The sequence below is a fragment of the Pantherophis guttatus genome, chromosome 3 (assembly GCF_059756535.1).
Source record: "Pantherophis guttatus breed Tessera chromosome 3, ASM5975653v1, whole genome shotgun sequence".
Classification (NCBI taxonomy): Eukaryota; Metazoa; Chordata; class Lepidosauria; order Squamata; family Colubridae; genus Pantherophis; species Pantherophis guttatus.
The window spans coordinates 141,241,055-141,267,652 of record NC_142065.1 but is presented as its reverse complement, the minus strand read 5'-3'; the positions used below and the strand labels follow the sequence as shown (position 1 = coordinate 141,267,652).

Below are 26,598 nucleotides of genomic sequence, written 5' to 3'. Positions count from 1 at the left end.
AGGTGATAAAAGGTGAATAAAAAAAGAGAAGAAAATCTGAAACTATCTTATACTAGCATCATTTATTACACCTCTCAAAGGAAAGATATATTACTGAGAAACCACAAAATACAACTCAGAAAGATTTCCAAGATTTTCATTCATTTAATCTTGGAACAAACCTTCTTCCTGGCTTGAGGCTTCTGAGCTATCCTCCTTGAAATGTTCTGGCATTTTAGATGTCTTCAGGGAAGACTGGTAGTTATCTGAAGAGTAACAGCCATTAAACAATAAAATATAATTATTTTAAAAGCTTAAGTAGAACAATAAACTAGATATACAAAAATCTGAACATTTGAAGTTAGAACAAGTGAATTCTAACAGCTGCCGTCAGCAGAAATCAATGCTTCCTATTAGCAATACTCAATGCAATGCTCACAGGAAGACAGTATTTATACTACTTCTAAACAGCATCTATAGGCACGCCAAATGAAATATATATACTAGAAGGCTACAATGAAAAAAATGTGTACTTTAATGTACACTGCTCAAAAAAATAAAGGGAACACAAGCAGAAGACATCGGAGATCTGAATGAATGAAATAGCCTTATTAAATACTTTGTTTGTTACATACAGTAGTTTTGTGTTCCCTTTAATTGTTTGAGCAGTGTATAAACTACTGTATGTAAAGAACAAAGTATTTAATAAGGCTATTTCATTCATTCAGATCTTAGATGTCTTCTGCTTGTGTTCCCTTTATTTTTTTGAGCAGTATATTTGTAATTAATAAGCAATTTTGGAATTTTTCCTAATTAAAAAAAAAGTCTTTATCAAATATCTGCCAACATCATGGGCATGTTCATCTAGTTTTCTTGTCTACAGAAGTGGTTTGGCATTATCTTCTTCTGAATCTTTTTCAAATTTCTAGGCAAGCTTACAGCGCTACTATTTCTTCCTGGTATTCCACTTAAGTATTTATAGGGCTGACCCTGCTTATCATTTTGAAATCAGATATTATATGCTACCACAGAATGTAGCTTTCCTAATAAATTAGCATCCATTAAGAATTGAGGTATTTTTTATATATAAGTAATCCTTGATTTATGATCACAATTGGGACTGGAAAATTTGTCATTAACTGGGATGGTCATTAAGTGAGGCATTGCACAATTGGACCCCTTTATGTTTTTGCTGTGGTTGTTAAAGCACAACATCACATGAGTATGGTTTGTGACCTTCCCTATTCAGTTTGCTTGCTGAAGGTCAGCTGTAAAGGTCACAAATCGGTGATCACATGAATTGTTGTAAGTGTAAGCTGATTGCCAAGTGCCTAGACTGCAACCATGTGACCATAGGAACACTGCAATGGTCATAAGTGTGAGGACAAATCATGTGTCACTTTCCTTCTGTTGAAGTTGTATTGTAACTTCAAACGGTCACTAAATGAGTGGTCATAAGTCAAAGACTACTTATAAGCATTATGTTAGTGTTCATTTCATATATTCTCATTTAATAATTCACTTAATTTTCATTCAAGCTGATATACACATAATTTGGATGCCTTCATAGTTTGGAGCTGAAGTCAACAGTGCATACAATTTAGGAAAAATAATTCACACGATTCAGTAAATTACCTGCATCTTATCTATACAGGTAGTGATCGACTTACAACAGTTCGTTTAGTGACTGTTCAAAATTACAACACTGAAAAAAGTGACCTATGACCATTTTTCACACTTACAACCGTTGTAGCATCCCCATGGTCAAGTCAACAAAATTCAGATGCTTGGCAAATGACTCACATTTATGATAGTCAGTGTCCCGGGGTCATGTGATCCCCTTTTACAACTTTCTGACAAGCAAAGTCATGGGGGTCCGGATAGAGGGTAACTGGCTTCAGCAAGACAGAATGGCTTTTTGGTGCATGGAGCTTCAAGATCCAGGACTTTTAGTTCTGGGTGGGGTTGCACTACCCCAGATAGACCCAGAAGAGCAGGTGGCAGTCGAAGTTACAAGAGCTTTTGCACAACTCTATGTTATGTGCCAGTTTCACCCTTTCCTAGACTGGGAGGCCCTCCACTTAGGCCCTCAAGCCCTAGTCATCTCATGTTTAGACTACTGCAATGTCCTCTACTTGGGGCTACCCTTGAAGAGCATTTGGAAGCTGCAAGTGGTAGAATGTGGTGGTGCGGCAAGTTCTTGGGGCCCCTAGAGGGCCCATGTTACACTGTTGTTCCGTGAGCTGCACCAGTTGCCAGTTTGCTTCTGTATTCAATTCAAGCTGTTGGTTATCACCTTTAAAGCACTGCATGGCATGGATCTAGGCTACCTGAGGAACTGTCTCACCCCAGGTGGCATAGTGGTGAAGACGCATGTCTCCTACTCATAAGGTTGAGGGTTCAATCCTAGGTAGCTGCAGATGTTTCTCTGCTGGGGCGCAAGGAAAAAATATCTGTTGCGAACTCTGTGTGGCATCAGAAAGAGCATCCAGCCAGTAAATGCTCAGCTCCATCCAGTCACCCTGACTCTACCCTGAATTAAGGGATTACAGGGTCATAAAAAGGAAGGGTTTTTTCTTTCCCCAATGGGATTGGCTCACCCCACCCATTCCATCCTTAGAAGGGGCATGCTGGAGGCCCCATTGGTCAAGAAATCTTGGCCGGTGGGGCCCAGGAGAAAAGACTTTTCTGCCATGGTGCCTGCCCTTTGGAACATCTTGCTCCCTGAAGAAAGATTCGCTTCCATCCTTCTGACTTTCTGTAAGGCTTGAAGGCCTGGCTCTGCCAGTTGGCTTAGGGCCCCAACAGGGTGTATCAGGAGTTCACCTCCCCTCTGAGCATCCTGCTCACTTCCTCCCCATCTTTTTAATTGTAATTTTACTATTAGAAATATTTCTTGTTCATGGTTTTATTGGCTTTTAACGTTAAGCCACCCAGAATCGCCTTGAGGCAAGATGGGTGGTAAATGAATGAATGCATGAATGCAAGAATATAAATAAATAGGGTTGTATTTTATGGCTGTGCAAATAGGAGGTAGTTTGTTCAATCATTCTTTTTCACTCCTCTTCATTGCAGATCTCTTGTCATTTCAGGTAATACAATCACCTTCTCTGCTATAACCCAACATTTGTCTTTGTTTCTTATGCATACATATGTATAATCTAAATGCTGCACTCAAAAGAAATGTGATGCTAGTAGGATGCTTTGAGTCCAGAGGGTTGCAGAAGGTGAAAAAAATTGGTTGCATGCACCAAGTTACAATACATACAATTAAAAGAGGCCACCCATTAATAACTATCCTGAAAGCAAATATACCAAGAACACCTAATAAAAATGAACTGATCAAGAACTTGAGATAACATTCAAATTCTATAATTTTAACTGGCATAAAGATCAAATATGCTTCTAAATAGGAAACTTGTATACAAATTCATAACAGAATACAAAAATCAGAGTTTCTTACTATGAGAATGTAAATCTTCTGAAGACAGAGTCTGAAAGAAGTTGTTTACTCTCTGATTCTGGAGAAAAGCTGGGGAAGTATTTGCAAAAAGTTGCCTAAAACATATTAGAAAAATCAAATGTACAAAGGAATATATTTAAGACTAATATTTAACATAGAGAAATGCCACTGTGCATCAAACCTCTCCATTGCAAATAAACAGATTTACATAAACAGGAAGGAAATAAAGGAAAGGAGATTTTATTATGGTCAAAGTCATGGATGTTTAAAAGTTTGTGAATCTTTTTGAATTTTCAGTATTTCTGCATAAATATGACCTAAAACATTATCTGTTCTCCACGTAAGTCCTAGAACTCAAACAAATTCAATAAACAAGTCAAAATATATTTGTTTGTTTATTTATTGAGAAAAATAATCCAAACATATTTGTGTATGGTAAAAGTATGTGAACCTTTACTTTCAGAAAGTGATATTCCCTCCTTCCCCTTGTGGTCCGCAAAAACTGCAACTGAATGTTTCCAATAACAGTTGATCAGTCCTGCATGTCGGCTTGAAATAATTTTAACCTATTCCTCCTTGCAAAACAGCTTCAACTCGGGGATGCTGGTGGGCTCCTTGCACGTTCTGCCCACTTCAGGACCATCCACAACATTTCTATAATATAGATTAAGGGTCAGGACTTAATTTGGCTATTTCAAAATATTAACTTTCTTCTGCTTTAACCTTTTGGTTGTACAAATTGTGTGTTTTGGGCTCTAGTCTTGCTGCATGATCAACTTTTTCTTGAGCTTCAATCCACAGGCAGATACTCTAACATTATCCCATAGAATTTGCTGGTACAATCAGAATCCATAGTTCCATCAATGATGGCAAGCTGTCCTGATCCAAGGGCAGCAAAGCAGGCCCAATTTAGGATATTGTTACGGTGTTTCATAGCTAAAGTTCTCATGCTGGAAGGCAGAATTTGCCTTTTATCAAACACTGCACTTTTCATTCAAGCCAATAAGTTCTATTTTAGTATCATTCTCCACAGAACATTCTTCCAATAGTCTTCTGGCTTCTCCACATGTTTTTTCATCAACTGTAGATGGGCAGCAGTGTTCTTTTTGGAGAATATTGGCTTTATTCGTCCAACCCTGCCATGCAAATAATTGTTGTCCAGCATTCTCCTGATGGCATGCCCATGAACGCTGACATTTATCAGTGCAAGAGAGGTACTTAGGTCCTTAAACCCTGCCCTGGGGTTCTCTGAAATCTCCCAGAGGATTGCAACCCTTACTCTTGGTTTGCGCTTTGTTACTGCTGGAGAGAGAGTAACAATGTTGTTGAATTGCCTCCATTTAGATATAATCTGCATGCAGTGAACAGATGGGAGTCCAAATTCTTTGGAAATAGTTCTGTAGTCTTTTCCAGTCTAGTAAGCATTAACTGTTTCTGAGAGGTCCTCACAGCTCTGTTTTATTCAAGCCACGACAGACCGATAGGCCTGTATCACAAAGATCTGATTTTAATGGCAAATACCCAGAATTCTGTTCTTTAAATAAGGTAAGACTTTCTAGTCACCCCTGATTATCATTCCATTGTTGGAAACACCCGGCTCTAATTTCCCATTCAAATGCACTGATAATCTCAGAGGTTCACATCCTTTTGCCATAAACAAGTATGTCTTTTGGATCATTTTCCTCAATAAACAAATGTACAAGTATAATGCTTTTGACTCATGTGTTTAACTGATTCTCTTTATGTAGTTTTAGGACTTCTGTGGAAAACATATGTTTTACATCATATTTTTTGCAGAAATACAAAAAATCAAAAGGGCTCACAAAATTCTAAGTACATCTGTATAATAAAATGTTACAGAAACCATGTGAACAAAATCTTATAGTATGAGCCAAAAGACATAGCAGCTATCTAGATGTTAAAGGACTTAAGCCATTTAGACTCATGTTTTTTTCATAATACCCATGCCTACATATGTATAATTCAAATATTGCATCCAACACACATTCTACATACACAGGGACAGAAATGATACTATATATAAGCATATTATTTTAAAGACAAAGCCTCACACAAATGGGAATTTTGCAGATTTTGTACAGAAACTTTTATAAGATGCTTAGGGCCTATAGCAAAGTAGGGAGAAGGATTATAGCTTAATGGTACAAAATATGGTCAACATTTAAACATTTGTATGTTCAACACAGTTAGCAGTATTTAGCTGGATCAGGAATAGATATCTTGATACCCACTGAATGTTAAGTATACAGCAACCCCTGGTAATTAAGACACATTGGTTGGACCTGGCAGAATTGAGAAAAATGTAGATTGCTTTACCCTGAGGTAAATGAACTAAACATGACTATATAAAACATTGATTTCTCAGATTTCTAACTGAACAACATACATAATAAAGGAAGTGATGAATTCAAGATAAATTTACAGTAAAAATAACTATATTCATTGCTTAAAAGTTTTACCTTATCATAGGCTCTAACTCTGAATGCCTCCTTTCTTCTTGTTTCTGTAATCCCTGATTTAATGCCGCTAAAATAGTCTTGTCAAATGATTCAGAAGAAAGATCCTTTGGAAGCTGATGAAAGGCACATTATTAATTATTGTAGAAAAAGTAACATTTATCATAGGTAAATGGATAGATGATTGTAACATTTAACTGACCCTATTAGAACTCCTTTCTTCATTCCAGAAATTCACAGATCAACGCTTTGAATTATTTTTGACTTATTTTTATTTAAATGGATCAGTACACAGAGTAATATAGCATGTCGAAGGTGAAAAGGCCCTCACCATAAGCATAGTATCCAGTTCTAGTAGAATAGTCAACTGAACTTTATTCTCTACAATCGGATATGGAATCTTTATTTAATGAAAGATGAAACCCACCCAGACAGAAATCTTTAGAAACAGGAGATACAATTATAAGTTATGATGAGAGTAAGGAACAAAAGGGCAAAGATGGAGTTTTGCAAAGCAAAGCATATTTATTTATTTATTTATTCGAATTTCTATACCGCCCTTCTCCTTTCGGACTCAGAGCGGTGAACAGCCAGATAAAAAACATCTATACAAACATCACAGTTAAAAAATAAAGTTAAAATAATTTATAAATTTGGCCCATAATTTAAAACTTGTCAATTTAAAATAAATATTAAAATTTTAAAACTAACCCTAAAGATTGACACTCAATCTCCAGATATCCAAATAACAAGGTGAATTATGTTAGGAAGCCAGTATCCAAATGCTTTAAAATATATTATAAAGTTGTGTGTGTGTGTGTGTGTGTGTGTGTGTGTGTGTGTGTGTGTGTATAGAGAGAGAGAGATCGTGCACTCGTGTGCTAGGGCACATGTCAAATTTATTATCTGCCTTTGGGGCAAAAGCATGTCTTTATCCATCATGCAATGCGCTGTTGACTCCCATAAAACAAGCCCATTCCTGTTCACAACTTTTCTTACTGGAAATGTTCACAAGTGCCACAGAGATTGTAAACAACACCTTCAAGTCAACACCTTTGATTCACTTTCAAGATGACATCCTCCTTTCTACTAAGCTACTCTTCTAACAAGAGTCTTGGGGAGAAGGATGTAATTGTGAGGATGAGAGAGATACGTTTTATAGGAGGAATCCAATTTTTGGATAATAAACCTGTATCTTGTACCAGGGAACCTTCTCTAGAAAGATAGAGAATTTTTGCTTGTAGATAATTCAGTCATTAGAAAAATAGATAAATGTATTTGTGACAGGTATGTAAATCACTTGATAATTTACTAGACTGATGCAAATAAGAGTGAATGTCATGCACTGCCCAGGTAAGTAGCTAGACTGTAAATAGAAGACATACTCCATTTTGGTATTCTACCATTGAAAAATTGGTCACTTCTGGAAGCCAAATCTAGGCTGCTAGGTAGCAGGTTGAATTCCAGGGCTGCCAAACAGTATTCTCAAAAGTCCTATTTATTTCACATACAGGGTCAGCTAGATAGGCAAAGCTTTTGAATTTGTGTGGGTGAACTGCTCGAGCCAGCAATAGGAATGTAGTTTTTTGTTAAGCATGGAGAAACATTCTAGGACAAGCTAAATCAAATGCCAAAAACATTTGAATATAATATAGATGTTTCTATTCTAGTGCTGCAAGTCTCTGAGCCATGATGAAGAAATTATCATATCTGACTATAAACAAAAACATAGATATAATGGGTAAACAGAAACTAGGTGGAACAGAGTAGAATCCAGTCATTCCTGAATCCAACTTAATAAAAAATACATACATGGAAAGACATAGGTGGTGATATTGTTCTTTACAATATGAATGTATGAAATATTGAAAAGCTGGATACTTTCACAGAATCACCAGTGGCAACATGTAGTCAAAAGGTAAATAAATCTAGGGATGTCTATGGAGATTCTCAGTCATCCAGGTCATGATTCTCCCAAAGATGCTTTTTCAAGAGGCAACTAGACTTTCTGGTTTTTTCTTTGAAGGCATTTCATTCCTCATCCAAGAAGCTTCTTAGTTGAGAAGCCAAACATCTTAAAAAACAAACAAACATAAAGTCCAGTTGCCTCTTGAAAAAGCACCTTTGGGATAAATCTAGGGATATATTACTGTCCACCTAATTAAAATGTCAAGAACGTTCCTAAAATGGTGCAAGGAAATGAGAAGGAATGCAAAGGAAAAGTTGTAATAATAGGAAACTTCAATTATCTTCACTTAGAGCGTGTATATTCATCTTCAAGCCATGACAAAGAAACCATATCTTCAGAAACTTTAAATGACTGTTTCTTGGAATGGGCAGTCTGAAAATTAAACTAGACTTAATCCCAAACTGTGAGCATCATCTGGTGCAAGATGCAAGTTTTGAAGAACCAACAGGAAACAATAAACGCAATGCTACGACATTCAAAATACATGGAAGTAGAAAAATTGCAGCAAGTATAACAGTTTGCTACAAAAGAGGAAATGTTTTAAAAGGGGGACTGGTGAAATAAAAAGATTGAAAGGAAAAGTCAAAGGGACCAGAGGGCCCTTTGATCTAGTGGTTAAGGCATCAAGCTCGAAACAAGGAGATTGTGAGATCTAATCCCACCTTAACCATGAGAGCCACTGAGTAACTTTGGGTCAGTCATTTTCTCTGAGCCCAACTCGCCTCAAAGGGTTGTTGATGTGCATAAAATATAAAGACAGACTATTAGATATGCTCGTTGCCTTAAGTTGTTCATAAAAAATAATAATAAAAGTGGGATATCAATTAAATAAATGAAATAAATAATACATCAGGATTTTATCAAAATGCAATAATTGAAGCTCCAGTTAGAGGCTGAAGTGACTTTATAGCAGGGTTCAGGAAACGTTTAACAGTTAAGAAGTCTTAATATGAAGAAATGAAAAGCCTGCCCCAATGAAAAACCGAAAAGGAGTAAAACATACATTCTGATTTGTCAGAAGATATGTTAAGATGACAGGTTCTCAGAGAGAATCTGAGCAGCATACAACAAATCTTAAGGGAATCACTAAGAATTTTGAAATATATATTTGATGTAGAGTTCTTGATGTCCCCTGAGCTTGGTTGTTCACTTGCAGACATTTCATTACCCAACTAGATAACATCATCAATGCCTGTGAGTGTGGTGCTTGTTCATTTTTATATAGAAGCTTGTCCTGATGGTATCGATAGAGGTATGATTTTCTTCTTGGTAGATGATTAGAGTATATAGAGTATTCAAAATATATAAATGGAAAACCAATAAAAGAAGTGGTTGTGCCATTAGATGACAGAGTAAAAGGAATACTCAAAGACAGTATGAAGCCTGCAGGGAAACTGAATGAATTATTTCTATCCATCTTTAGTATGAAAGAAATTGGATAGATACCTAAGCTTATATTGACTTTTAGAAGCAAGGAGAACAAAAGTAAACTATGGTAATATAGTTATCTGAATTCCAAGTCATCTTGAGAGAATACAAATAACAAACCATCAGATCCTGATAGAATCCCATCCAAGAATTAAATAACTCAAAAATGCTGACTTCCTAATAAAAATTAATTACTTGGCCCTCAAACTGGGCTCAAGCAGCAAAAGTATTGGAATGTAGCCAATTCAAAGGGATTCAAAGAGGATCTGGGAAAATTATAGGGCCAGTAATCTTAGTATCTATTCCAGTATCTATACCATATGTACCATAGTACATATGGTAACCTAATTAAAATACATACAAATACCAACATATAAAACAAGAATTAAGGTAAATCAATATGAATTCCGATCAAGTAAATCCTGCCTCACTAGCCTTATGCTATAGATTTGAGAGCACTAAGAGGCATGTGGAACTGTTAATAATGTATCTTAAAAAAAACACATCTTGGACAAAATTGTTCTTCAAAGATGCTCAATTAAATTAGCAGTCATGGAACAAGAGAACTCAAATATATTATAGATCACTAACTTTTTTAAAAGTGAAAAATAAAGAGAAGTTAAATAGTTTTCTTAATGGAGGGAAATAAAAAGTAGGACTCTGTGCTGGGACCAGTGCTTTTTAACTTGTTCATAAACCATCTTGAAGTATAGATAAACATGAGCTGGCAAATTTAGGGATGATAGTAAAAACTGAATGGAAGACTAAGCATTTAACTAATTTATGGAGTTAATTCCCACAGTACATGTGTCAGCCCTGGGGGCCATCTTTTTCTTTGGATCTTCAGGGCTGCCACACTTAGTGCTGTGGGAAATTGGGAGGGGGGATTGCATAGAGTTGTAGGGATATTTAGCCATAATAACATTCTTTCTTTGAGAGTTAAGGACATCCAGCCTGCACCTGCAGTGGTGTGACTGGGAGTGGCATCCCTAGTTGGAATGGTGCATTGATTGGACTATGTGATGGACATGTGGGTGCAGGAAGAAAGGTCTTTGACTTTCTTTTGGGTGGGGAAAACCTGGAAACTTTCAGATTCGGGTTTTCCCAGATGTGCCAATATGACATCTCTAATAAAATGGAACTTTGAGGAACTTCTAGCCTTGGAGTCTTCTTTCGTTGGGGGTGTTATTTGGAATCCTGACATTAACCCGAATCTGCCTTAAAACTTCAACCAGCTCCCCAACCTCTGGGGTGCTGTCCGGGGTCTGAATCCTGAGCACCAACCTGACACCGGACGGCGTGAAGACTCAGGGAAGATGGATGAGAGAATGGCGATCACAGAGGGAACCACCAAGATTGGTTCAATAGTCCACGTAGAGACCCTCTACTCCCCTTCTAAATCTGTAATGAAGGCAGCGGAGGCTACCAAAGCGGAACGCCGACAGGGCGCCCGGCCCAAAGAGCCGGCGTCCTGGCAAGCCACTCAACTGGATCCCTTTCTGTGGGGTGAAGCTGTGGGAGCCGCCCCACCCCAAGAGTTGATGACCGGGATGATGCTTTGAGAACAGCAGATGGGGGTGAGTCGGGTCAAGACTGAGACCACAGGGCCAACTGGCGCCCAAGCCTATAGTGGTGCAAGGGGAGACTCACTATGAACTTAAGAGAATCCTAGACTCTAGATTGTATAGAGGTCAATTACAATATTTAGTTCATTGGAAAGGGTACCCTTTGTCTGAAGCTACTTGGGTTAAAAGCTGGGATGTAAATGCAGAGAGATTAGTGAAGCAATTCCATGATAAATTTCCTGATAAGCCAAAGGGTCCCCCTGGGGTGGGTGGGGGGGAAGAGATGGTTAGGGAATATGGAATTAACCCCCTATGTTCCTCTTGTTGCAGGACGCGATCATTGGTTGAGGGGGAGCAGCCTGTCAGCCCTAGATGTCATCTTTTTCTTGGATCTTCAGGGCTGCCACACTTAGTGCTGTGGAAAATTGGGAAAGGGGGTTGCATGGAGTTGCAGGGATATCTAGCCATAATAACATTCTTTCTCTGAGAGTCAAGGACATCCAGCTTGCACCTGGAGTGGCATGACTGGGAGGCATCTCCAGTTGGGATGGTACATTGATCGCACCCTGTGATGGACATGTGGGTGCAGGGAGAAAGGTCTTTTGACTTTGAGTGGAGAAAACCTGGAAACTTTCAGATTCGGGTTTTCCCAGATGTGCCAATATGATATGTACCAAATGGAACTTTGAGGAATTTCTAGCCTTGGAGTCTTATTTTGTTGGGTGTGTTACTTGGAACCCTGACAACATGTGGATGACCTCTGTTGCATGGCTTAAATAAATGATGAACAAATTCATGGAACACAGGTTTATCAGAGACAATTAATTTTGAAAACTTCGTATTATATCTATATTTGGGGTAGTCTTCAAACACTAATTGTAAGAGAATAATGGCAGAAAACGGGCATTTTGGTTCCAGAATAATATGGTCAGCAATGTGAGTAACAAAATGCTGAACTATGATGGTACTTGGCTCTATTTATATTTTCATATTCATCAAAAGTAAATTGGATGAGCAGAAGTGTACCTTCTCTTTGTGTTTTCAATTGGTCTCAATAGTGCACATTCAACTCATAACTTTTTGCAACTACCCCAACATTCCCTGATAGGTTATTTCTTTAAAAAAAATCAGCAAAATCAGCACAAGCACAGAATCACATGAATTATAAAATGATGTGCATAAACTTGTTCAAAGTGGAATCAAAATATTTGATTTGAATCTTGCACACGTTGAAGAAAGGTTTTTCTGCAACTAGAACAATATTTGTATCACTAGAAACAATTTATTGCTTCCTAAACAATTATAACAGTTAATATTTCATAAGAAATAATATCTATATATATTCATCTAGTAATTGAATATATGAATAATGTTTGACAGATTAACGTATCAACTCTGCATATCAAAACCAATCTACCACTGTAATTTGAGGTAAAACATCATGCCACTTAGCTTTATTACATAAGCCTTTGAATATTTACCTTTAAGAGAAATTCTTGTAGTTCCTGGTGTGTTTTTTTTACACAGGATGAAGAATGATCAGACCAGGTTACCTGAATGAAAAAGAAAAAAACCTTAAGAGTTCTGTTTCTATAAAACTAAGATACATATAGTCCTCAACTTATGAGCACAATTGAGCCCAAAATTTCCATTGCTAAGCAAAACAATTATTGATTTTGCCCATTTCATGATATTCTTGCCGTAATTGTTAAGTGAATCACTGCAGTTTATTATGTTAGTAACACAGTAAGTAAATCTGGCTTCCCCATTGACTTTGCTTGTCAGAAGGTCAGAAAAGGTGATCACATAGGATCACATAGGTGATCACTATTGCAGAATACTGCAATAGTCATAAATACATGCCAGTTGCCAAGCATCCAAATTTTGATCATGTGACCACAGGGATGATGCAACAGTAGTAAATGTTAAAAACGGTCATGTGTCACATTTTTCAGTGCTGTTGTAACTTCAAATGTTCATTAAAGGAACGGTTGTAAATTGAGGACTACCTGCATTTCATACTCAAACACTAAATAACTAAGACAGATTTTAGAAACAAAAACCAAGAAAAATTAAGAAACCCTCTACTAGTTCCAATCAATAGCCTGATTAGTCCGGCAGTCTTAACACAAAGTGACCAATCTGATATAAGAAGTTCACAACTATGGATAGCCTTTTTCTGCTGCTGATCTCAAGCAGCTATGCTAATTTCAGAGGTTATTGTTAATCTTGGGCCATACTTCCAGGGTAGTTAGCAACATTTAAGACCTCCATGAGTTTATTTAATCTCCCTTTAGAATTATCTAAACTAGTGATCATTGCTACATGTAAAAATTCCACAGTTTATCCATTTCTTTTTTACTTCATTCCATCATGTCCTATTCTTGAACACTGCCTGAGCAAGTCAATGCAGTTTTTTGGGCAAGTGGTTTTTCAGAAGTGGTTTGCCATTGCTCTCCTCCTAGGGCTGAGAGAAAATTGACTGGTTCAAGATCACTAATCTGGCTTTGAGCCAGATTACAAGAACAAACCAACTTTTGGACCCTTATGAACCTAAAACACAGATAAATGTCTTTGTTTCATTCACAAATTTTACCCATTATTCGTATTTAATGTCATTATCCTGGGACAGATAAATTTGTTTTATTCCTTTTTCCCAGCTATGTGGGGAAAAAAAAGTGGAGATGAAAGTCCAGCATTTTAACAGGGTCCTTTTTAATCATGGTGCTAAATTAAGATTTACCATGATGACTAATGCATGCATGAGTCAATTTTTTAGATCCCATGTAATTTTAAATTACAGAGATATGACCTTCAGATAGATAACTTACTTTGAAAGTATACTCCAAATGTTTATCAGATCTTTTCCTAGGTATTCCTTTCAGCATTATTTTCTGAATGTGTACAGCTGAAAATAAAGAAAACACAAATCAGTAATTCACAGTACTGTTTAAAATTTAATAGATCTTTGTCATTTATTTGGCCATCATGTCACTATTACTGGAAATTTAAATTTTAATAGAATTTCAAGAGATCAATGCTGGAAATTTAAATTTTAATAGAATTTCAAGAGATCAATGGGATATCAGTTTGTTTCTACACTTTGTTTTATAATAAATACCTTAATTATAATTACAATCCATAATTATCTTTAATTATGGATTATAAGCAACTGTGTAACTGCACTGAAGGTCTTCCCCCTCATTATTATCCATTCTGTGATTGCTTTGAGCAGTCCAAGTGTCTGAAACAAATCTGAGCATGTGAAATGAAAGACTTCTCATGTAAGACTGGATATAGCATAGAACTCTGTTACTAAATAGGTGTTGTCCCTGAAATAGTTAACATAGATTCAACAATGCAAACAAATACAAAGTACATAAATTATGCTTCTACTTCTGGCCTCCAAAAGGCTTAATGAAATGCTTAATGGTCAATAGTTATTATTGAATGTTCTCACTCATTTAATCAGGTACAAAAATTGGAGGAAACTACAAGTTTACCAGACATTAATTGAATACTTATCGCAGCTAGTTTGTAATAATATAAAATGATAAATGATTTTCCTAGAAGTCAAGCTTTTCAAGATATAAATATATTGAAATACCTTCTTGTTGTGGCCTGTGAGTGGCCACCATAAGTTTATCATGAACTGCTGCCCTTTGTTCAAGTAAACTGCTCTCACTTGTTGGCATGCAGTTATGGGAAAAGTTCTAAATTGAAGGAAAGAAAAATTACAGTGTTACATATACATGTCATCACTTTTAGAAATACAGAAAATCAAAATGCATTAACTCAAAAGTGTACTGCAATCTTAAAGTTTCAGGTATTTTTCACTCCCTACTTGCATTCCACAAAGTTAAGATGCTCTAGAGTAGGGGTGTCAAACTCACTGTGGTGTCATGTAATGTATCAGGACTTTTTCCCCCTTCGCTAAACCGGGCATGGGCGTGGCCAGCACGTGAGGCATCTGGCCCACGGGCCGGGAGTTTGACAGCCCTCCTCTAGAGGGATGCAGAAGAAACTAAAGGACAAAAACACTGTAATTTGGTTAATGTAGAACAAAGCAAAATATTTAACACTGGACATACTGAAGGATGTTTTTTGAACAATGAACTCAGAAATTAATTTTAAGAGCGTGTGCTTCTGTACATAGACTGATTAAAGGATGTTATAAAAGAGGAGCAAGTTATATCTGACAAGCCAGAGATTCTCTGAAAGTGGATTTAAAAATAGCAGGTTGTAAGAATGATATGGAAAAAGATACATTGGACATACAAAAGAAGCTGGCTAATGTCTTAATAATTAAAAAGAATATACAAACAACAAACCAAGAGAGTAACCTAGGCAATTTTCCTATATTCAAATTTTGTGAGAAGGGTCAAAGAAAAAAATGAAAAGAAATCAAGTGCTAGATGATTATTTGAAGGAACTAAAGATCAAGATTGTTCAAAGTGAAAGGAATATAAAGGTGACCAAAGTTAAAATCGATATGTTATCTCTGGTAACCCTTAATGCATTTCTGCTGATCAGGACTGAAATGATGAAATGTTAAGGATTTCTTTATAAGGTAAGATATGGGAATAAGAAATTATTTATGTTAAAAGAAAGTATAAGTTACTAAAATTGTTTAAACTTGTGATGAAGGGGGAAGTCATTTCTTCATATATTTTTTTTACATTTTTTTCTGCACTTTTGTTTCTTTTCTTTTTTTTTACACAAGAAGTATTAGTTTTATAATTATAATTTTAATAAAATTACATAAAAACATTTCCAAAAGACAGAAGAATCAACAATTAAAGCCCCTCACCCTATTTCTGTTTTCATAACTCCAATCTTTAGTAGCCCAAGGATCTATTATCAGGTCTGGCAGGATTTGTAAAAGATTACTATTTGATACATTTGGAAGAGGCTTGACAAGATCATGCAAAAGGCAAATGGCACTGAAAATTAGCAGCCAAGGACCAAGTGGTGAAGGGACATGCTCACAACCACCCCAAATAACCAAGTGAAGTTGGGCTCTACGTTTATTGTGATAGGAAGTGCAAAAGGTGGCATTATTAATTTTCTGTCCCCTCAATACAGGTGCTGAGACACCTCCAGATTTAAGTTAGTAGGTCATGGGGAAAGAGCTCACCAAACCACCTTTTATCTACCAATGGATTATGTTATTAATTACAGTAACCTAATCCTGTTTGTGCATTACTTTACAAACAGGTAAAATCAAAACCACAGGAGTTTTTAGAAAAGGATGAGAAACAGCCTTTAGTTGACAATACTACTCAACTGGCCTTCCCCAAACAAGCTTCCTCTGCATATGACGTATTACAAATCCTCAGATAGCGTTGCTATTAACCTTGCTGGATGAGGAAGATGGAAACTGTGTTATCAGAGTAAAAGTGTGTTTGTGCCTTTATTACAGCAGGTAGAAGCAGCACAAAGATCCTTTCTGAAAAAGAGTATGGATTAAACAAGAGAAGGGCTGTCCCAAAGGTGCTTTTTTCAAGAGGCAACTGGACTTTCTGGTTTTTCTTTGAAAACGTTTTGCTTCTCATCCAAGAAGCTTATTGGATGGCCTTCAGGAGAGTTGAAGAAGCTTCTTGGATGAAAAGCGAAACGTCTTCACAGAAAAAGCAGAAAGTCCAGTTGCCTCTTGAAAAAAGCACCTTTGGGGCAACCATGACCTGGATGACTGAGAATCTCCATAGACAAGAGAAGGGCTGCAGAGCGGTGCGAATGTTGGAAGGGATACCCCTTACCCGTGACCCACGGCAAGGGAAGGCCTCCACGTCGTCTTCATCCCGGCAGAGGGCTCTCCGCAACCGCTCCAAGTGCTCTCTGAACGTGACTCTCTGATGGAAAGAGAAGGCAGGGTGCAGAGAAGCCATGGTGAAAAGGAGCAAAAGCTCCTCTTGAGCCACCAGCCCCAGACCCTCCGCCGTCGCCGCCTCCGGTCCGGCTAAGGCGGCCGCCGCCTCCTCTTCCTCCTCTTCTTCTTCCCCTCGTTTTCTTGCCGGGCGCAAGGGCCCAAGCGACCGACAGCTCTGCAAGATGGCATCCACATGGGGCAGCAGGCGATGCAGGCGGCTGGCAGCCTCGCGGTTCTCGGATCCCAAGAGGGCCAAATAGACGATGAGCTTGGAGCGGACCGCAGGGTCGCGGAAGTCGCTGCCGCCCAACGCCAGGAGAGGAGTCGACGGAGGCGGGGAGCCGGCGGTCGCAGCCCCGGGAGGAGAAGCCGGGGGTGGCGGCGCCGTCAGCAGCTGCGTTGGCGGCGGCGGCTGCTGCTCTCGGCTGCCCCCGGCTGCCGCGGAATTGCTTCCCGCCGGGGCAGCGTCGGCGGTTCCAGAAGCGGCGCCCCCGGCCCCGTTAGCTTTGGCCTCCGAGTCCCTCAAGCAATGGTAGTCCTTTCGGGCCAGCTCCTCCAGGCACGAGCCGAGGAAACGCAACTCCAGCGGGTTGAGCAAGTCGAGCAGCCCGACGGCGAACTCCAGCCGCTGAGCCGAGCCCAAAGCCAGGCCGAACCATTCGTAGACGGCTTCGCGGGCCCCACCGGCCGAGCAGCCGCAAAGGCAGCGGAGACCCGCCGAAGAGCCGCCGGAGCCCGGAGCCACCATCGCCCCGGATCCAGCTTCACTGCGAGGCGGGTGATTAGTTAGGCCTCCGCCCCCGCAGCTGCCGTGGGGCCTCAGTGGGATTCCGGCGGCCGCTCCCGCGTCTTCTTCCTCCGCCCTTTTACGGCTCATCGTTTGCCGTTGCTGCGGCTGCTGCTTCGCCGGCAGCTTCATCTTCAGCATCCTCGAGACGGAGGAGGACGGGAAAGGGCGTGAATTGGGCGGGCTCAGCGCCGCCGCCGCCGCCGCCGTGTTGGTAGTCAAGAGCCGCCGCCGCCGCCGCCGCCGTTCATCTCCTTCCCCTCCCGCCGCCCTTCAGAGAGGAAACCCTGATTCGAGCTGAGGAAGGGCGGCGGGAGTGGTGGGGGGGCTTTGCAACGGCGCTGGCTGGAAAGGAGGCAATGACGACAATGGCGGCCGCTGTTCCTGTCAGCCGCTGAAGCAGCGCGTGAAGACCTGGCGGGCGGGGTTAGCGAGCGAAAGGGAGAACGGCCCGGATTGCGCAAGTCACCCCTTGTCGCTTTACGATAATTCTCTTTTTGAACCCCAGCGAAGAAAAAAGTGTGAAGGGAGGAGGAGGGGCGGGGAAGGAACCGGGAGAGTTCAACGGAGTAGGGAGGGGGGAAGAGAAAAATCGGCGAACAAGGCAAAGAGAAGACGAAATCGAAGTGGAACATTCCGCGACAGCCAATCGGGGGCGAGTTCGCCAATGGCGTCACTACGCGTAGTTCTGAGATCCTTCGGGAGGTCTCACGGCCTTGGCGGTGAGCGTCCCGCCGAGGTCCAGCAAAGCGCTGGACGGTGTAATCGTCTCCTTTTCGTAATCGGCTGTGGGTAATGTGTGCAGCCTATATTTGTATCCATCGTATGATTAGAGAAATAAGTTTCGTATTTCAGCGGTGTATTATGGAGGCTGCGATGCTATTCCTATTTACTGGGAGCTTAACCCAGTGACTCAGTCGATTTATTGAATTTATATCATATTTTTCCTCCAAAGTCTCAAGGTAGCGTATAAAGCCATTGCTTCTCCCATTCTTCCACATAATAATATTCCTAGGAAGTTAGTCTGAGAAATAACACTCTTGAATATGGATTCTATGCTATTTCAATACTCTTGTAATTTTGAATCTCTGGATGGATAAGCTTAATACTATAACCGAGTTTCGTTTTCTATCACCGTAAAAAATGGTTCATAAAATCGTGGATTTACAAGAAATACATATATGCCATAAATTCTTCATTGCAAATGCATATTTTTATTAAATTTCTATGTTACCCATCTCACTGATACAGCAACACTGGCCAAATCTTAAACGCGTTAGTAAGCACATACTCTATAATACAGTGACTAGTAGAATATGGCTGGATTTACAGCTCATTTACCAAAATGTGGTTTTGTACCTCAACATGTGTAAATTTTCTCAATATACAGTTATGGTTTAATAACTTGTATTAATCTAAGTTGGATTAATTCAATCAGTCATGTTTCAATTAATCATGGGTTAGCTGATTATACAAACCACTAATCAGTTTAAGCATGGTAATAGCCATGTTTACATGGAACAGCTAGAATTCTGCAAAGATATACCCCCAAACCCTAGGGTAGCACAAAAACCACCCCCAAATTTGGTTAGCATTCATCATCCCACAATATCTAATTTAGACAATATACTGAAACCATTTCTAATTTGAGTATCTAGGTTAGAGAAGCATTTTCCTGCTGCTGCCATACAGATCAGTGCGATAATAATTCCCTAAATTGTTTAGGCAGCATTATTCCTAGAAAGTTACTGCATCAGAGAACAAAAAGATTGTTCCTTTTCATTTGTTAATTATGCTTCCCACATGTAAAATCTCTTCAGGGCTTGCTGTGGTTTCATAATGTGCTAAGCTAATAACGGTTAAATTCACAATACGCTAAACATAAACAAGCAAATAATCTGGCCCAGTGTGTTGTCTGAAACTAGTCATTAATAGCATGCAGACACATGCTAATAGTTAAATTAACCATGATTTAATTATGCAAGCTGGGTTCACCATCACACTGAATTATAAACTAGTCAAACAGGTGCTATATACATCCAGCTTAAATCTTACAATACACATGCTTTAACCATCACCCACCCCACCCCATAAAAAATCATTGATGAGAGGGGTGGAATAATTGCAAAATGCCATTTGGTTCTTAGCTAAATAAATTATTCATCTAAAACAGTGTTTCTCAAATTTATCAACTTTTAACTATAAACTTCCAACCCAGAATTCCCCAGCCAGCACGATGGCTGGAGAATTCTGGTAGTTGAAGTATACATCTTAAAGTTGGTGAAGTTGAGAAGGATTGATTTAAAGCAGGGGTGTCAAATTCGCATCACGGCATCGTCATGTGACGTATCAGGACTTTTTCCCCCTTTGCTAAACAGGGTGTGGGCATGGCCAGCACATGATGCATCTGGCCCATTTATTATAGGTCACAAAATCAAATTGTTACCAGAAGGCCTGGAGTGAAAGATGTGATCTAGTTCTAAGTTTCCCCAAGAATCAGCTAATTAGAGCACAAATGACAGCCAACGGCCTGAGGTGGCATGTGCCTCCAAGCCTCTTTTCTGAAATTTCCTAAATTCCTTTGAGTAGGAGTGTTGAAAATTGGCAGCACTTTTGCTTGACGAGAAACATACAAAAACTGTCACATAAGCCCCAAATAGACAATACTGCATATTCTCCACTAATTCTTCCTGTAAGGAAGAAACAAAAATGAAAAACCTGGCCACATCCATTGGCTTGATACTGGTCTACCCGTTTTGCATTGTAATCTCATGCACTCTGGTCCACAGAAAATGTGGTGCTTTTTTGTCAAAAAAAAAATGCAATTTTGTCAAAATAATAACAGATTGAAGCAGCAATAAAATATATGCAAATATCAATGAGAAATAAATCAAGCTGTGAATTAAAATTCATCCCCCACTGAGCACTGTTTGCTCAGGAAAAATGTGAGTAAATCAATTGGAAGAACATTCCAGAATTAGACATCAAAAAACTAGGGTGCCAGAAGTGAAAACTAGTAGATTCAGTAAAACTGCAGTAAGTCTTGGTAAACTGCAGGGATATTAGATTATAACCAGCAGAACTCTGGGAATAGTTAACTCTGACATAAAGAAACTAAACAGAACTGAATGAGAAAAGTCATTAGGAAATGGGAGGAGAACTTAATAGAGAAGGAGAAATGAAAGTTAACTTGCTTTGCTTACTGTGAAATGAAAGCAAAACCTAGAGCTATTTCTAAAGCTGTGAGTGCTTGCTCTGCAGCTTGACTTTCTACCAGCAGAAGAAAGAGGTGAAAAAGTATTTACAATCAGCTTGAGTATGTGGGAAGCCCCCACTAGAAGAATGAAATATTTTGAAGAATATTAAAAAGGCATAATACTATATTTCCCCAAAGGGAGGAATGGAGAAACATGTTTTTAGAGGCAGAAAGCAGCCCCTACTTTTCTTAATAGCCCACAGCAGATGTCAGATAAAGAGCTTATTGAAAGAAGTCAACTATATAGATAGCTCTATTTATAAGCAAAGCAAACACTGCAGGGAGAAATCCATTCAAGATAGGATATTTTGAAACTGCTTGCAGCAAAGTTTGACAGCAGAGTGATATGACTAGAAGCAGCCCCTCACCCAAGATCCAACACAGGACGAAAGCCAATTAGCCACAATAGGAATTGCCCAACACCCTTTCAGAACACAAGCCCCTTCATTGCAGTCCAAACTTCAAAGAAACCTGGAGCTCAGATAAACAATAAACCAGAGGTTGACCAGATTAGCTCAAAACCTAAGATTTGCATTTCCTCTTTTGCCTATAGAGCCAGCTATGACCCCTACATGACCCCGTAGGAATCTGACAATAGCCAATAGAATATTAAAGGACATGTTCTTGCACAGGAACATGAAGCTCAAATACAAAGCCCAAAGAAGGTATAATCCTCCCCCCATTCTCAACTCCATTTTGTCAGCTGCACCAGAACCATAAATGGTGGTTCTGCTTCATCATTAAACCATCTTTTCAATCAGCCTCCTTGTTTCAAGTGTCTTTCTCCCAGCTTGGAACTGAACCAGGTGGATATTTCTTTCCAGCAAGTATATTCATTTGGAAATTAATTCTGATCATGCAGATTGCTAGGGCTTTAGATCATGGTAGCCTTTTTCATGGTATAACTCAGACATAAGCGCCACTATGCTTATAGCCTATGGAGTGCAATAAATTATTGTTGTGATTACACCAAGCGTTTGTAAGCAGGAATGTTGTAAGCTAATAGCTAAGTAGTTAAAAATATAGCAGATAAAAGAATTTAAATATTCACTCTTCTCAGCTAAGTCAGGGTGGTGGGAAAGCTGAAACTGGTCTGTGGTTTTGGAGGGAGGCTGGCATATAATGGTAACGAAAAGTGGAAGTCTGATCAGACTTACAAACTAATTATGCTTTTACAATACCCATATGTCTGTGTGTCCGTGTCTTTGAGTCATTGTTGATTCTTGGCTACTGCCTGGGCAAGTCTTTGTAGTTTTCTTGGGAAGAATTCAGAAATGGTAATATTGTTAAAACCCTAACCCTTCTTCCTAATGACAAGATGATAACCTCCTTAGCTTAAGCCATGATGTTTTTCCAGATACATATCAACTAGTTTAGCTAAACTAGTTGGAGTGAAAAGAAGGCAACAAAAAGCCGTTATAGTAGTGTCTTTCAAGCAAATTAACATTTGCTTGAAAGTAAGTCTCAAACTTACTTCTGGAACTGATATCTACATTTTTGTTTTGCTCTTGTACGACTCAGGAAGATGCAGGATGAGTTCATGTGTGAATAAGCCATATGAGACAGTTTGCTTGGCTTTGGTTTAGTCTCTAGTATGTGAAAGAGACCAAAAAATTGGTGAAGTAGTTCAAAGTGCCAGACTAGGCTAAACCTTAACTTCTAATCCTGCTTTGGGCACAAAGTCAGCCATCTGACCTTGGGTCAGTCTCTCTGTGTCAGCTCTAGGAAGCAGGCAGTGGCAAACCGTTTCTCAAATCTTGCCAAGAAAGGGATCAAGGTAAATGTAAAGGTTCCCCTCGCACATACGTGCTAGTTGTTCCCGACTCTAGGGTGTGGTGCTCATCTCCGTTTCTAAGCCGAAGAGCCAGCGCTGTCTGATGACAATTCTGTGGTAATGTGGCCGGCATGACTAAACGCCGAAGGTGCACAGAATGCTGTTACTTTCCCACCAAGGCGGTCTCTATTTTTCTACTTGCATTTTTACATGCTTTCAAACTGCTAGGTTGGCAGAAACTGGGACAAGTAATGGGAGCTCACTCTGTTATGAGGCGCTAGGAATTTGAACCGCCGAACTGCCGACCTTTCTGATCGAGAAGCTCAGCGTCTTAGCCACTGAGCCACTGCGTCCCCTTGATGCGGTGAAAGGGATTAGAAAGAAAGGGTTAGGGTTCAGGCTATAGTCAGGAATTAACACTGAGATAAAGTCAACTCCCCCTCCCGAAGAATACTAGGTGAACTAAAGCTGTTATGCTTTATAAGGTTTAGTAAATAGTTTAGCAAATTGTGCAAGGCTGGCCAGTTATGGCTTACTTAGAAGATCTGGTTAAATTACATTTTAGCATCCAGTTTGAGAGATGAAATACAATTGAGAAGGGTTTAAAATTAAGTGAAGAGAAGGCAAAGGAAAAGAAGCAAAAAGCTTATAAGTATAGATATTAAATGCCCATTATATATTACAATATGGTATTATGACATATACCTTGGTTATGAAAAAAAAGTCATGTGCTGGATGTCGTGGCCTGTTTTATAAATACGGGTTTACAGTTTTAACTACCTGTGCGGTCTGTGTGGTTTGTTAATTCAGCATTAGGTTATTTCATGTCTGGGTTTAAATTATATAGTGAAATATATTGTGTTGTCTACCCAAAAATATAGCAAGGTCCTTAGTTATATTGGCTACAAGGAAGATCCCATGACTGGCTTTGTTGATATTAGGATTCCTTAGATACGGTAACCAGATGTTATTCTATTGGGTTTGAACTGTCTAGAGAGAATTGAAATCACATTAGTTTCTTTCAATAAGGACAAAACCAGTCATGGGCGCCTCCTTCTGGTCAATGTAGCCGAAAATACCACATACGATACATACTGTGTATAAATAGAGAAATGATTCCCTCCACCCCCAAGAGTTAAGTGGATATGTAGAAGCTGCACATGAGTGGACACAATGCAACATGTGTATCTCTCCACTCTTGAGACTTTAACAGTAGGGGGACTCTATATAGCATTCCTTAAGTAGACCATTAGGGGATGCTCCATACTGCAGTCAGACTAGCCTATAACTTGGCTCTTTTACTGATCCTTCCTAAGTACTGAAGAGGGAGGAAGTTGGTGAAATTTAGGAGATATTCAATCAGCTTGTTTTTAGGTAACCAGAACAGACAATACTTGGGTTTTTTTACTAGAAAAAAGAATCAGGAACAAACAAATCTGCTATTATGAGCAGTAAATACTGTACTGTCTATTGTGATGGATGGAAATACAATCCATTGTTTGTATTAGTCTAAATTAGAAAAAGTGTATGTTTTCTTCACTTTCCTAGTATATTCCTTTCTTATATTCTGCTTTGCCATTAACTTCATCAAAAATTGCTGGTGAAATAACCATTATTTCAGAATATAATATTTGTCATTACAAATTTTAAAACTTGAAAGATGGTATGAACTTTGTTGCTATGTTTATGTTGCCTTTCTAAGTTTCCAATATAAAACTCCTTCTTTTAAAAAACAAACTGTTAAAAATGAAAACTTTAGTTTGCTTATTTGTGTTAGTCATGCAAGTACATAATATTGGGTGTTTAATATATATTTTCCAAATCAATACCCTTTTCACACAAAGTTGAGTCATTCCCCATGATGTTATGGGTAGATTATAAACAATGTGCATAGATATTGTTAAAAATTTATTTATTTTATTTTTATTTTTGAATTTGTATACCGCCCTTCTCCCTGAGGACTCAGGGCGGTGAACAGCCAAATAAAAACATCAAATACAAATATTAAAATACAGTTAAAAAAAATATATATAAATTTGGCCCCATTAGTTAAAACAATAAACCAAACAATTAAAAACACTTAAAAAGAATTAGGCCAGCCCGGCTTGTTGGAAAAGGAAGGTTTTAAGGGCACGGCGGAAGGCACTGAGGTCATGGATTCTCCTTATCTCAGGGGGCAACTGATTCCAGAGGGTGGGAGCCCCCACAGAGAAGGCCCTCCCCCTGGGGGTCACCAGCCTGCATTGTTTGGCTGATGGCACCCCGAGGAGGCCCTCTCTGTGGGAGCGCACGGGTCGATGGGAGGTCGTCGGTGGCAGCAGGCGGTCTCGGAGATAGCTAGGCCCTATGCCATGGAGCGCTTTAAAGGTGATAACCAACACCTTGAAGCGCACCCGGAAGACCACTGGGAGCCAGTGCAGCTCGCGCAGGAGCGGTGTTACATGGGAGCGCCATGCTGCTCCCGTCACTACCCGCGCTGCTGCGTTCTGGACCAGTTGGAGCCTCCGGGTGCTCTTCAAGGGGAGCCCCATGTAGAGAGCGTTACAGTAATCAAGGCGAGAGGTCACGAGGGCATGAGTGACTGTGCACAGGGAATCCCGATCAAGAAAGGGCCGCAACTGGCGGATCAGGTGAACCTGATAAAAGGTCCCCCTGGTTACAGCTGTCAGATGTTCCTCCAAGGACAGCTGTGTATCCAGGAGGACTCCCAGATTGCGAGCCCTCTCTGTGGGGGCCAAAGACTCGCCCCCAATAGTCAGTGATGGGGTCAACTGACTATATCGGGATGCTGGGAACCACAGCCACTCAGTCTTGGAAGGGTTGAGCTTGAGCCTGTTCCTCCCCATCCAGATCCGTACAGCCTCCAGGCACTGGGACATCACTTCAAGGGCATCATTGGGGTGGCCTGGGGTGGAGATGTACAGCTGAGTATCATCAGCGTACTGATGGTATCTCACCCCAAAGCCACGGATGATCTCGCTCAGCGGCTTCACATAAATGTTGAACAGGAGGGGCGAGAGGACCGACCCCTGAGGCACTCCACATATAAGAGGCCTCGAGGTCGACCTCTGCCCCCCTGTCAACACGAACTGCGACCGGTCGGAGAGAAAGGAGGAGAACCACCGTAACACGGTGCCCCCCATCCCCAACTCTTCCAACCGGTGCAGCATGATACCATGGTCGATGGTATCAAAAGCCGCTGAGAGGTCTAACAGGACCAGAACAGAGGAGCAACCCCTGTCCCGAGCCCTCCAGAGATCATCAATCAACGGGCCTCTGGAGCCTGAGGGAGGCCATTTTTGCCCTCTTGGAGCCTCGAGGAAAGCCTCTGGAGCCTGGGGAGGGCAAAAACGCCTCTTCCACCATAGTGCAGGAGGCCAAGTAAGCCATGCCCACCATGGCCACACCCACCCAGCAACCGGGCAGAGAACCGGTTGCTAATATTTTTGAATCCCACCCCTGATGCGCATGTGTGTACGTGCATTGGGTGAATACAAGGAGTCAACTTTCTGGTTCTGAGGACTACTATTGGAAATTGCCAATGTGCACACATCACACATTCTTGCAACTCACATGTTGCAAAGGTGGGCAAGGTCACAGGATGGCCTGATCTCTCCTCTCCTCCCAGTGATCCTTCTACAATTGCTGCTTTTACAGCTGGAAACACCCATCTTGAGTAGGACAGGAACAGATGGGAACAAATCTGATCACAGCAACCTATTGATAATTTGTTTACATTTGTGTATTATTCATGCCTGAAATAAAGATGACCATTCCTTCAGGATGTAAGTATTCCCCTTTATTAATATACTCTGGTGATATTTTGTTTCAGTGTGGTGTAATGGGTTAATGGCGACTTACTTAATGACCATGGCGGAAGTGAGGTAAGTCTGTTGTTACATTAAGGATTTTTGATACAGATGTGCGATACATGATATATTCCCCAAAACATTCTATTAATTTTTCTTTTTCACTCATTATTGTTTATATGTTCTTGTGAATTGTGTGTAGGATACATATTTGGTGGTTCT

The 26,598-nt window shown here is 39.8% G+C and overlaps 1 protein-coding gene and 1 long non-coding RNA gene across 5 annotated transcripts in view; one reads left to right on the top strand and one right to left on the bottom strand.

The window, feature by feature from the left end:
• ZCCHC2 (zinc finger CCHC-type containing 2) overlaps window positions 1-21,547 on the bottom strand; it is a 35,131-nt gene extending 13,584 nt beyond the window's left edge. For all 3 annotated transcript variants that reach the window (XM_034432948.3, XM_034432950.3, XM_034432949.3), the window contains exons 1-7: window positions 16,641-21,547; window positions 14,489-14,594; window positions 13,713-13,789; window positions 12,363-12,434; window positions 5,923-6,035; window positions 3,443-3,537; window positions 162-245 (exon numbers count right to left, since the gene is read on the bottom strand). In XM_034432948.3, the coding sequence (XP_034288839.3) occupies window positions 162-245; window positions 3,443-3,537; window positions 5,923-6,035; window positions 12,363-12,434; window positions 13,713-13,789; window positions 14,489-14,594; window positions 16,641-17,678 (1,585 nt within the window). In that variant the 5' untranslated portion in view covers window positions 17,679-21,547. The remainder of the gene's footprint in view (window positions 1-161; window positions 246-3,442; window positions 3,538-5,922; window positions 6,036-12,362; window positions 12,435-13,712; window positions 13,790-14,488; window positions 14,595-16,640) is intronic.
• Window positions 18,238-26,598, top strand: part of LOC117674766 (uncharacterized) — a 58,471-nt gene continuing 50,110 nt past the window's right edge. For both annotated transcript variants that reach the window (XR_004593979.3, XR_015733261.1), the window contains exons 1-2: window positions 18,238-18,499; window positions 26,400-26,451. This is a non-coding gene — a long non-coding RNA (uncharacterized LOC117674766). The remainder of the gene's footprint in view (window positions 18,500-26,399; window positions 26,452-26,598) is intronic.